The sequence below is a fragment of the Dipodomys merriami genome, unplaced genomic scaffold (assembly GCF_024711535.1).
Source record: "Dipodomys merriami isolate MVZ:Mamm:240054 unplaced genomic scaffold, mDipMer1.0.p SCAF_177, whole genome shotgun sequence".
Taxonomy (NCBI): domain Eukaryota; kingdom Metazoa; phylum Chordata; class Mammalia; order Rodentia; family Heteromyidae; genus Dipodomys; species Dipodomys merriami.
The window spans coordinates 220,325-233,433 of NW_027203126.1; the positions used below are offsets into that span (position 1 = coordinate 220,325).

Here is a 13,109-nt window from a genome sequence, read left to right on the forward strand (position 1 = left end):
ACCTTCCCAGCCCTCGGGTTTTTTATTTTATTGCTGATGTTGGGATTTAAACTTAGAGCCTTGTACTTGTTCACCTTGCTTTCTGGGCAGGCGCTCTACCGCTTGAGCCACGTTTCCTGCCCAGCTATTGATTAATTTGGAAATAGAATCTCTCAGACTTTTTCTGTCCCCTAGCTTTGAACTGCTGTCCTCCAGATCTCAGTCTCCAAGAGTAGCTAGGATTACAGATGTGAGCACCCAGCATGTTTCCTTTTTTGTCTTTTCTTTTTGAAGTACTACGGTTTGAGCACAGGCCCTTGCATTTGCTAGCCAGGCACTCTGCCACTTAAGCCATGTTCCCAGCCCCTGTATATATTTTGAACTTGTTAGTGCACACAAATCTTTTTTTTTCCCCAATGCTAGTTCTGGGGCTTGAATTCAGTGTCTGGGCGCTATCTCTGAGCTCTTTTGCTCAAGGCTAGCACTCTACCACTTTGAGCTCCACTTTCAGCTTTCTAGTGGTTCATTGGAGATAAGAATATCACAGACTTTCCTGTCTGGGCTGGCTTTGAACTGCAGTCCTCAGAACTCAGCCTCCTGAGTAGCTAGGAGTACAGACCTGAGCCACCAGCACCCAGCTCCAGTAACAACAACATCATCATCATCATCATCATCATCATCATCATCATCATCATCATCATCTTCAGAGAGAGTGTGAATAGCAAAATGAACCCCATGTTTTCTCCCCTTATCTACCTAACATGCACACCTGTTTTCCTCTAGTGTTCCCCAATATTATAAATATTTTGAGTCAAATTGAAATAATTTTATAGTGAACACCTGTATAACCACCCTTGCTGTATTTACTTTCTCATATCTGTTTTCTCTAAATTCTTCATTTCACCTAAATTGCAGACATCAGTATCTTAACCTCTTCCACCAAAAACTTCACATCATTAACTGCAGTGTGTTCTGGAGAGCTGGGGGAGAGTGGGTACCAGGATTTGTACTCAGAACCTTGCCAAGCTCATTCAGCTTGCTGGTTGGTCAATTAGTATGCCCTCCAGCCTGTCTTTTTGCTGGTCCTGGGGCTTGAACTCAGGACTGGGCTCTGTTCCTGAACCTCTTTGTGCTCAAGGCTAGCACCCTACCACTTGATCCACAGGGACACTTCTGGCTTTTTCTAAGTAGTTTATTGGAGATAAGAATCTCATGGACCTTGAGGCTGGGAAGGTGGCTCAGTGGTAGAGCGCTTGCCTTGCATGCCTGAGGCCCTGGGTTCGATTCCTCAGCACCACATAAGCAAAAAGAAAAAAAGCTGGAAGTGGCACTGTGGCTCACGTGGTAGAGCGCTAGCCTTGAGCTGAAGAGCTGAGGGACAGCGCCCAGGCCCAGAGTTCAGGCCCCACAACCAGACCCCCCTCCAAAAAAAAAAAAAAATCTCATGGACCTTTCTGCCCAGGTTGGTTTTAAACTGCAATTCTCAGATCTTGGCCGCCTGAGTAGCGAGAATTACAGGTGTGAGCCACCGTACCCAGCTTCAGCCTGTCTTTTTGCTGGTGGTTTTTTGTACCTGCACTGGGGCTTGAATTCACGGCCGAGGTTCTACCACTTGAGCCACATCTCCATTTCCAGCTTTTATTTTGCTGTCCCATTGGAGATAAGAATCTTATGGATTTGTCTGCCCAGGCTGGCTCTGAACTGTGATCCTACCACTTGAGCCATAGCAGTACTTTCAGAATCGAACCCAGGGCTCCATGCATGCGAGGCAAGCACTCTACCACTAAGCCACATTCCCAGGCAGAACTGTGATCCTTAGACCTCAGCCTCCTGGGTAACCAGATGATAGGCGTGAGCCATTGGTGGTCAGCTGCTGAACCTGCCTGGGCTAGCTTTGGACTTTGATATTCCAGATTTCAAGCTTCTGAGTAGCTGGGTACAGATGTGAGCTACCAGCCTGCCCATATTTTTTTGAAGAAAACCTCAGAGCCGCTTAATCATTTTGGTCATGAATCTTTTTAGTTCATATCTTTAAAAGAGGAGATGAATGTTTTCTTTTGAGCCATTGTCCTAATGCACACAACAATAGCCAATACACCCAGGATTCCTTGAATTCATCGCTTGGAACCTGGATGATGTCTTAGAGCCAGTTCATCAGGAAGTCTGAAGTCTGAAGGTGTAATTATTTCCACCCCCTCTCTTTATGAAATGCCAGCTACTTGTTGGAAAAAGAATAGGGATAATTTGCTGGTAAAATTGGTCACATTCTGGATTTGACTCTCCTGACTCTCTGCCAGAGATAAGGCAGGGATGGGGAACCTCTTTTCTCCACAGGGCCATTTGGACATTTCTAGAACAGCATTGGAGCCTGTCTTGCCATATACCAAATAATTTTTCAGGCTAGAGACAGCCCTTGGGCAGAAAGCTCTCCCCACCCCCTCCTCTCCCAGGAAGGGGTTGGCTGAAATCGGACAGCTGGAGTTCTTGGCAAAAGCAGTTGCTCTGTGGCTCCTATCTCCGCACAGCCGCCAGAACGCTATGATGTCAGGAATGAGCTGGGATTATCAACCCCACCCACCCGTGCACCAGTGGCTCATGCCTGTCATCCTAGCTACTCAGGAGGCTGAGGTCTGAGGATCGTAGTTTGAAACCAGCCAGGGTAGAAAAGTCCCTGGAGACACCTATCTCCAATAAACTACTCAAAAACCAGAAGTAGCGCTGTGGCATAGGTTCGGTAAGTCATTGAGCATGGATGGTGAAGGATGTGGGTGCATTGCTGCTTCCATGAACCCCGCACGTGCCACAAACGTGTGACTTTCATTGGTCCTTCCGTTCCTCAGAGAGAGTCTATGTGACAGGCTGGGGATTTGCTTGATCCCCCAACCCCCCAATCTATTTACAGAGTCATGAATAACCCTCTGGCAGCCTCCAGAGATGTCAGTGATGTTTTTGTTGCAGATGCCATTATGACCTCATGATGTTTGAAAAGAGATTTGGCATATTTCAATCCATTTTTTTTTTTTTTTTTTGTCGGTCGTGGGGCTTTGAACTCTGGGCCTGGGCACTGTCCCTCAGCTCTTTAGCTCAAGGCAAGCGCTCTACCACTTGAGCTACAGCGCCACTTCCGGTTTTCTGGTGGTTTATTGGAGATGGGAGTCTCACAGTCTTTCCTGCCTGGGCTGACTTTGAACCACGATCCTCAGATCTCAGCCTCCTGAGTAGCTAGGATTACAGGCGTGAGCCACCAGCGCCCGGCTTATTTCAATCCATTTTCATCAGCCTCCTCCTCTTGCCCTTCTCCTTGGGCAGGCCAGGCTCTCGGACCCAGCCATTTCCACAAGGGATTCCTTCCATGGGAAAGCTTCTTAGAAATCATAGTCTGGTACATAATCTGGCATGCGGGTGAATTTCTTTGTTCTTTCTGATTTTTTTTGAGTAGGATCCCACTACGCAACCCACACTGGCCTTAAATGTTCAGTCCTCCGGCCTCAGTCTCCCCTTCCCCAGTGCTGAAAGTACAGGTGAGTGCCACCATGCCCAACTGTCTGTGAATTTCCTTTTGGTTCCTCTGTGTATAATGGACTAGAGGGATAAGACTGGAGGGCAGGGGGATAGGTCTTGAGGCTTGTGCAGTGGCCCAGGTAAGAGATAACAGAGCTTGAACTTCCATAAAGCTCTTAGTGCCAAGCCTGGAACAGTGTGGTTCTATGTGAGTGCATCTTGATTGTCTGCTTTGTGTGTGTGTGTGTGGGGAGAAGGGTCAGTCAGTCATTTGGTCATGGGGCTTGAACTCAGGGCTGGGCACTGTCTCAGAGCTCTTTTTTGCTCAAGGCCAGCACTGTACCACTTTGAGCCACAACTCCACTTCTGGTTTTCTGGTGGTTCATTGGAGATAAGAGTCCCAAAGACGTTCTTGCCTGGGCTGCCTTTGAACCATGATCCTCAGATGTCAGCCTCCTGAGTCCCTAAGATTACAGGCAAGAGCCACCAGGTCCTAGCTTGTTTTTATTAGTTCACTTAACATCACCAAAGCTATAAGACTGGTTGGTGCCCTTATCACTGGTGTTTTGGGATTTATTTATTTATTTTTTTGGATCGGTCATGGGGCTTGAACTCTGGGCCTGGGTGCTGTCCCTCAGCTCAAGGCAAGTGCTCTAGCCCTTGAGCCATAGTGCCATTTCTGGTTTTCTGGTGGTTTATTGGAGATGAGTCTCACAGATTTTCCTGCCTGGGCTGGCTTCCAACTGCGATCCTCAGATCTCAGCCTTCTGAATAGCTAAGATTACAGGCATGAGCCACCAGCATCCAGCTCATCATCAGCATTTTTTTTGGTCCAGTCGTGGGGCCTGAACCCTGGGCCTGGGCGCTGTCCCTCAGCTCTTCAGCTCAAGGCTAGTGCTCTACCACTTGAGCCACAGCACCACTTCCAGCTTTTTTCTTTTTCTTTTTGCTTATGTGGTGTTGAGGAATCGAACCCAGGGCCTCAGGCATGCAAGGCAAGCGCTCTACCACTGAGCCACCTTCCCAGCCCATCATCAGCTTTTTTTTTTTTTTTTGTACTGATGGCCTACCTTGCCCCTAGGTTCCTAGTGTCATTGAGGTCGCTGAGGCTGGGAGTGGATGTGATTTGTCTAGGACTGGCTCTTTGTGGGTGGCTGAGCTGTGTATCCTACCTGAGGCTCTGAGTGCACCTGGCTGTAGCTGAAATGGGCAGAGTGGGCCTGGGAGATCTGATCCTCTGAACTCTGACCCTTTTTGGTCCAAACACTGCCTTCCAGACATATCCCCAGCTGTGTGTGAGTAGAGACTGTTGATCAGAGAGGGCGTTGAACTTGCTCAAGACTCACCCAGCTTGTGAGTGGCTGAGCCCAGATGTACACACAGGTCCGTGTCCAGGGAACCGGTCGGGCTGCTAATAATGCCTTGTATCTAGATGGAGCACTGTGCTGGAGCGGGGAGCTCCATCCCCCACCCTGGCTGTGCTCATCTGTTAAGCAAAGCCAGTGGGTGGGCATTGTCACCCCACCCCCACCCCCACCCCCACCGTGGGCTGTAGGCTGGAGCAGGCAGATTTTGGAAAAACAAAAACAACAACAATACAACCCTACCATGACCTGTAGTCCCAAACCTCTGCTCCTGCAGGCCAGAGCTACGCATGCCCTGGCAGCCACACCGGGCTGTTCTAGGCACTTAATTATCTCTGCACCTGTAGAAGCACCTTGCACCATCTTCCCGCCCCCCCCCCCCCCTTCACTGGCCACCCAGTGGCTTTTCCTAGTACACTTGATTTTCTCTTTGCTAAGCGCCCAGCTTGGCCAAACCCAACTCACGCTGAGCCTAGCCTTCCCCTCCCCTCCCTCCAGGCATCTAAAGGTTAGGCCCGAAAGGCTCAGTCTGTTTTCCTGTCTACCTGTCAGGATTAGACCATTTCAGACCCATTCCCGACACACAAGAGTTGGGCAAGGCGGGGTGATTGCGTGACAGGCCGCGTAGGCTTTAGGACAGGATTGTGGCCAGCTGGAAGGAGGGCGACTCTGTGGGCTGGAAAGCCGCCCGTGGCATAGAAAGACTACAAGTAGCTGTTTATAAGTTACAAGTTTACTTACACTCAGGTAGAAGGCTGAGCCAGGACCTTCCAGAGAGAGTGAGCGGCAGATAAAGCCACACTGCGCGGTGCTGGGAACAGCAGCCCAGCCGGGCCGCCCAAGCCCCTCCCCCATGGCCTGACACACACACCACCGGCCTCTCGCTGAAAGGTGACACTCCATAGGCTCAGTTCCCTTAGTCACCCTGTGGGTGCCTGTCAGACTCAAGGAGAATGGAGCTAGTGGCTCTGCCCCAGTGACGGTAAGTGACAGCAAGCGTTCTGGGTGGAAGGAAGGAAAAAAAAAATCCCAAAGTGCAGAGGAGCCATTGCTGGATGATGATAGGCTGCTCCCTTTGTCCCTCAAAGTCCTGGCCAAGAATGTATGTGTGTGTGTGTGTGTGTGTGTGTGTGTGTGTGTGTGTGTGTGTGTGTGTGTGTGTGTGTTGTGTATTGGGGGGGAGGAGGGAATAGGAAAAAGCATACCCCTTCCCCCAACCTACCAGTGTCTTGTAGCTGCTGGCCAGCACTTGTTGGAACACAGGAACTTCCCGAGTTTATTCATTGTGCCCAGCCCCTGCCGGCCCTGGCAGCTGTTACTTGGGTTTCATTTGTAAAAATAAGGCTGGAGAGGAGGAATAGAGTGTTGTTGCTCCAAGGTAGAATGCCCGCCTCGCATACGTGAGGGCCTAGGTTCAATCCCCGAGCACCACAAATTAGTAAAGAAGTATCGGTAGCTTTGGCTGGCATCCAGTTTTAGATCGCCTGGGTTATTTCAGCAAAAGGCAACAGCTTGCCACAGGAAGGCCATAGGGGATCATTGGCAGATACCTCAGCCCACCCTCTGGGCCTTTGCTGGTCATAGACTCAGACCCCTTGAACAGTGCTCATTCTAGACCACTGTCCATGTCTGGCATTGTTAATTTATGTATTGACCTATGGCTCCATCAGGAAGATGTGTGTCTGAATTTAGGAGCTTATCTCAGTGAGCTGTGTAATACCTTCTGCCCTATGGAATTTATTCATATCCATTTTCAACGTCTGGGGAGGGTATGGAAAGTTGGGCCAGGATTTGAGCCAGCACTAAAGACTGAGCATTTCTGAGCTACCGTTTCTCAAAACAGTGGAATAATAACAACAGTGTAACACTAGCAACATCCTCGAAGTTGTTCTGTGGTTTGGAGCAAGGTAGGGTAGGAATCTTGGATGCTGGGGGGGGGGAGGAGGAGGGGGCGGTGGGGGACAGGGGACATGTATGTGAAGCGCCATGCATGAACAACTACCATTCAGAGAACAGCTCTGAGGCAAGAAAACAGGGCAAGAAATCATGTCTCCATTTTACAGAGAAGGAATCTGAGGTCCAGTGGGTTTCTTTGGCTTTCTCAAACCGTGTCTGTACTTGGAGAAAAATTCCCTGGTGTTAGAACTTTGAAAGAAAAGGAAGGTGAGTGTGGTCATGCAGGTAGCCCTGGCCTGGTGGGCCTGGGGTATGGGAGAGGACCAGTAGATCTGAAAGGATTTGCAGAATGAGAGGAGAGGTCTGGCTCCACCATTCACTATGGGGTTCTGGGGTTCTACTTTCAAGCGTGGCACTTAGCACACCGTCCCTGAATCCCCTAATAAGCTTTTTTTTTTTTTGTCCAGTCGTGGGGCCTGAACTCTGGGCCTGAGTGCTGTCCCTCAGCTCTTCAGCTCAAGGCTAGCGCTCTACCACTTGAGCCACAGCGCCACTTCCGGCTTTTTTCTTTTTGCTTATGTGGTGCTGAGGAATCGAACCCAGGGCCTCAGGCATGCAAGGCAAGCGCTCTACCACTGAGCCACCTTCCCAGCCCCCCCTAATAAGCTTGTGTCTGCCCCTCTGAACCTTCTCCTTGTATCTCTCCATATCAGACTTCTTTTCTTTTTTTTTTTTTTTTATGTGGTGCTGAGGAATCGAACCCAGGGCCTCAGGCATGCAAGGCAAGCGCTCTACCACTGAGCCAACTTCCCAGCCCCCTCAGACTTATTTTCTAATGCAGTGAGAAAATGCCTGATGCTGGGTCTTGTATAAAGAAAAGAGGTTTACTTAGCTCACAGAGGGGAAGGGCCCCAGAAGAAGCCATCCTCTGCTCAGCTCTGTTAGGGTCTTTCTGCCAATAGCACAACACGGTATCGTAGTGGGAAGGTAAGTGGGAAAGAGACCATTTGGTGACACAGGAAGACAAGGGGCAATCAGGTGCCTGGTATGCTTTATTTATTTATTTATGTATGTATCCATCATGGGGCTTGAACTCTGGGCCTGGGGGCTGTCCCTCAGCTCTTCAGCTCAAGGCTTGTGCTCTACCACTTGAGCCTTGAGCTGAGCTGCTTGCGGTTTTCTGATGGTTAATTGGAGATAAGAGTCTCACGGACTTTCCTTCCTGAGCTGGCTTTGAACTGTGATCCTCAGATCTCAGCCTCCTGAGTAACTAGGATTACAGGTGTGAGCCACCGGTGCCTGGCAGTATGCTCTTTTTATAACAGTTCATTTCCACAAGCAAAAAAATCCTAAGTCACTTTTCAAGACCAGCATGAATCTTCCAAAGATGACGATGCCTTTATGACTTAATTATCTCTTTAGGCTCCATCTCCTAAAGGTGCCACTACCTCCCAACACTGCCCCCTTCTGGGACCTATGGGGAGTACACTCAAATAATTTCCAAACCACAAATCACCACGGGGTCCTACATCCAAGTCCTACATCAGCCATCCATTTTTTCTAGCAGCCAGATCCCCTGTAATTTTTCAAAGACCTTATCTAAAACATAATAGGGCTTTCCAGCGACAATACATAGCAAGAACGCATCCTCAGAATATGTTTTTGTTTTGAATTCCATTCTCAGCAGTAGCTTAAATATTTTCTGATTGGGGGAACAGAAGGAGGCCTAGCAAATAAATCAATTGTATCCACTTAGCTGTTCTTTCTCTTGATCTTCAATTTTACACCTTTGTGTCTGGAACGCCCTTCTGCAGGGCGCCTGGTGCTCTTGAACACAGGTTCAGGAACAAAACCCTGAAGTCAAAATTCCAGCTAGGCCTGAGCCATTGGTTGGCGCTCAATGTGTGGGCGTGGGGTTTTCCTCTCATGAACTCTGTCACTGAGCACTCACTGCATGCTGGACGCAAGGATCTTGAAATCAGTGTTCCCAAGGGCCACTCAGTGGGTCAGGGAGGACGAGGACAGTTGGAGCAGCAGGTTTCCACCTGGTGTTGTAACCAGGACACAAATCCTTACCCTGAGGCTGAATAGAGAGCCCTGAGGTGTGGCTGGGGGCAAAGGATGGGGGTCACAGGGGTGTGTGTGTGTGTGTGTGTGTGTGTGTGTGTGTGTGTGTGTGTGTGTGTGAATAGTCACTCCACAGAGTTAGAAGGTAGCTTACACTCTGTCATACCCTTCTGCTTCAGGAACTGTAAAACTTGAACCTGCTGGACTTTTGGGGGACTCCAGAGGTATCTTTTGCACATTTTTGCCAATACCATGTGCTAATTACTAATTTCAGATTGTTTCCCAAGGGCCTGGCTGAGCCAGCAGCTTCGGGATGCTGACCTTTCTGACTGACAGTTTCTTCCTTTTTTTTTTTTTTTCTTTGTCATTCATGGGGTTTGAACTCAGAGCCTGGGAGCTATTCCTGAGCTCTTCTGCTCAAGGCTAGCACTCTACCACTGTGAACCACAGTGCCACTTCCAGTTTTCTGGTGGTTCATTGGAGTCTGCTTGGGCTGGCTTTGAATCCCCAGCCTCAGATCTCAGCCTCCTGAGTAGCTATAATTACAGCTGTGAACCACCAGTGCCTGGCTTAGTTTAGTTCTCTCTCTCTCTTCTCTCTAGTTTCTTGAGGATTCACCAAGTGTAAGGTGTACAGTAACAGAATAAAGCCTGTCTCCTAGGAGCAGGATGGGTGAAGGAGGCATGAATATGAACACCAGTTATCTCAGCAGCATTGGACACCTGCTCACTGGGATGTTGTTGCTGTTGTAATTGTTTTGTGGTGCTTGGGATGTGACCAGGACCTTGTGGGCATGCTAGGCAAGTGCTGTATCCAGAGCCACATCTGCAGCCTACCTGAGGTTGGTGGAGCTGAGCGCTTGCCGCCTGAGCCAGGAAAGAGCATAAGGCAGAGTTGGGCCAAGGTTGGAAATCTCTTTCTAGTGCAAGTCCCCATTGACCTAAAGACCTCTGCTCAGTTCCTCTCGCCTCCTTCCTGTAAGCACTACCCTGGGGTTTGGTCTTCCGTTTATTTCTGTACAGTTTTGTAGATTTTTAATGTTACAGGTTAATACTTTGAAAACGACAGCATTTACGTCCTACTTATTTTGTTGTGTGTTCTACCTGGAAAAGCACCCTTGCCAACATTTTCTTAGTTCTTGCCCCAACAGAGTTCAAGAAGTTCTTGGCCAACGTATTTCCAGGAAACCATGAGAACTTTTCCACTTCCCTTCAGAACGCTGTGTCTAAATTACAGAAGAGAAAGCCAGAGAGATCCCAAGTCGATCTCACTGTGTGTTTCGTGGGTCTGACTTTGAAATGCTTCCAGTACATAACTAGGGTAAAAGATCGACTCATTGATTGACTGTTTTTTTTTTGCAGTGCTGGGGATAGACGCTCAGGGCCTCACGCATGCTAGCCATGGGCTCCACCACTCACCCCCAGATGCAGCCTGCAAAATGGGTCCGAAGTTGTCAAAACATGCTCAGTGCTGGATGTTGGTGACTTGCGTCTGTCCTCCTAGCTACTCAGGAGGCTGAGATCTGAGAATTGCAGTTCAAAGTCAGCCAGGGCAGGAAAGTCTGTGGGACTCTTATCTCCAATTAACCACTAGAAAACTGGAAGTGGTGGTAGAGCACTAGCCTTGAGCAAAAGAGCTCAGGGACAGTACCCAGGCCTTGGATTTTTCCAATCCCCAGGATTAGAGGAAAAAAATCATGGTGTGTTAGGGATTTTTGCAGCTTCCTAACCATCACTACCATCATCAGCTGTATGAACATTTCTATCACCCCAAACAAATCCCTCACCTTTAGCCAGGACCTCCTCCTACCCCACCCTTTACTTCTAGCAACTAGTAATCCTCTTCTTATCTCTATAGATATGTCTGCTTTGAGTATTTTGTTGCTGGCTTTCAAATTCATCCACCTTATACAGTATGGATTAGTGCTACACTCACTCCTTTTATGTTGTTGTTGTTGTTGGTCATGGGGCCTGAACTCTGGGCCTGGGCGCTGTCCCACAGCTCTTCAGCTCAAGACGAGCACTCTACCATTTGAGCCACAGCACCACTTCTGGCTTTTTCTGCTTATGTGGTACTGAGGAATCGAACTCAGGGGCTCATGCATGCAAGGCAAGCGCTCTACCACTGAGCCACCTCCCCAGCCCACACTCACTCCTTATGGCTGAATAATATTCCATGGTGTAGATGAACCACATTGCATTTGCCTGTCTACCAGTCAGTGGCTATTGCGTTTTCCCACTTTTTTGGCATCATGCATCGTGCATTAATGTCTTCTTCTCGTTCAGTTCTCTGTAACAGGAGTGTCTGTGATCTGGGCTGACTCTGTGGTCCTAGTATTGTGGATCTTAATCTGTGTGTGATGTTGTAACCTGGGTACCTGAGTGTTACAGCAGGAATATCTGAGACCGAGCAATTTGTAAGGAACAGAGATTTATTTGTTCCAATTGTAGAGACTGAGAAGTCCAAGACCAAAGGCAGAGGGATGGCAGAGCCACACAGGACCAGCCTCCTTTACCAAAAACCCCCTCTCAAGGCTATAAACCCTCTACCATGATGACAACATGAATCCCAGCCCTCTTGGCCTAATCAGTTCTTAAAGATCCCACCTCTCAACACTGTCACATTGGGGACTCAGTATCCAACCCACTGAAAACCCTAACATATACCCTGAGAGAGATGAAGCAGGCTCAGAAGCATCAAGGACTGTGCCCAAGGCCACACAGCACGTCGTGGGTCTTGTTGGGCTCACTGCCTCTCAGCCTGCTAGCTCCTGTGGGAGAGAAGTCACTCAGTAAAAATCTCTTTTCTTTTACAGATTTTCTGAATGGTCTTGCTCCTTTTCCTCTCTTGCCTGATTTTCTCCTGCCTGACGTTTTCCTGGTTAAAAATCTGGAGAAAAATGACAGACTCCAGCCCAGTGACCAACAGTAAGTTGGAAGCGAGTCTCATCCTGAATCAGGAGCCCATTCCAGCCTCAGACAACTCAGAGGAGCAGCTGCAAACAAATGATGGTGACAGCTCCCAGCCAAAGACTCCTAAACAGGCCGAGCCGGCCTCCCATAAAAGCCCCAGCGATGCCTGTCAGCAGGAAGACTCTCAGACCCCACATTCTTCCCATGACACCTGGCCCACTCCAGAACTGCAAGTCAATGGGACAGAGACCCAAGGCCCAGAGCCCCCAGACACCTACGGCCTGTCCTCCCCAGCCAAGCCCCAGGGCCAGCGAGCCAGATCCCCATCCAAAGAGGACAAGAAGCAGGCCCACATTAAGAGGCAGCTCATGACCAACTTCATCCTGGGCTCCTTTGATGACAACTCTTCCGATGAAGACTCTGGGGCTGGCATTTTACGAGAGTCTTCCCGAAAGGGCAGTCGGGCTAGCCTGGGCACCCTGTCCCCAGAGGCTGCTATGATTGCAAGTGAAGCTGACACCCTTATGCCAGCTATGAGGTAAGAGCGGCCATTCTCTTCCATCTGAGGCAATGCCAATAGTCAAGGTAGCTGTGTTTAAAAAGAAGAAGGAGGATCACGCCTGTAATCCTAGCTACTCAGGAGGCTGAGATCTGAGGATCGCGGTTCAAAGCCAGCCCGGGCAGGAGAGACCGTGAGACTCCTATCTCCAATAAAACCACCAGAAAACCGGAAGTGGCGCTGTAGCTCAAGTGGTAGAGCGCTCGCCTTGAGCTGAAGAGCTAAGGGACAACGCCCAGGCCCAGAGTTCAAGCCCCACGACCGACAAAAAAAAAAAAAAAAAGAAGAAGGAGGAGACGAACCAGAGGATGTAAACCCGCCTCTTTGTTCACTGCTTGGCTGGGTAGTAGTCTGGTGTTCTTTTTTGTTGTTGTTGTTGGTTGTGGGGCTTGAACTCTGGGCCTGGGCGCTGTCCCTCAGCTCTTCAGCTCAAGGCGAACGCTCTACCACTTGAGCCACAGTGCCACTTCCAGTTTTCTGGTAGTTAATTGGAGATGAGTCTCACTTTCCTGCCTGGACTGGCTTTGAACTGCAATCCTCAGATCTCAGCCTCCTGACTATAGTCTGTTGCTCTCCCCTATCATTTTGAGGTCTCCAGTTTCTCCAGAACAAAAGGGAAACCAGGAATTTTAGCTGATTCTCCCAATCCTTTCTCCATTTTAAAGACTGAAAAGTAAGGGCTCAGGTGGGCACTGGTGGCTCATGCTTGAGATCTGAGGATAGCGGTTCAAAGCCAGCCTGGGCAGGAAAATCCATGAGACCCTTATCGCCAATGAACTACCAGGACACTGGAAGTGGCACTGTGGCTCAAAGTGGTAGGAGGGAGCAAAA

The 13,109-nt window shown here is 49.1% G+C and overlaps 1 protein-coding gene across 5 annotated transcripts in view; it reads left to right on the forward strand.

Moving 5' to 3' along the window:
* Positions 1-13,109, forward strand: part of LOC138829826 (acetyl-CoA carboxylase 2) — an 82,976-nt gene that overhangs the window by 3,020 nt on the left and 66,847 nt on the right. For 2 of the 5 annotated variants that reach the window (XR_011372746.1, XM_070026355.1), the window contains exon 2: positions 11,623-12,257. Coding sequence is in view for 4 of the 5 variants with exons in the window: in XM_070026355.1 (XP_069882456.1) it covers positions 11,632-12,257 (626 nt within the window). In the remaining variant the exon portion in view is untranslated. Of the gene's footprint in view, positions 1-3,418; positions 3,501-5,604; positions 5,827-6,739; positions 6,752-11,622; positions 12,258-13,109 lie in introns of those variants that run through there. The other 3 variants (XM_070026357.1, XM_070026358.1, XM_070026359.1) reach the window with 3 other exon arrangements.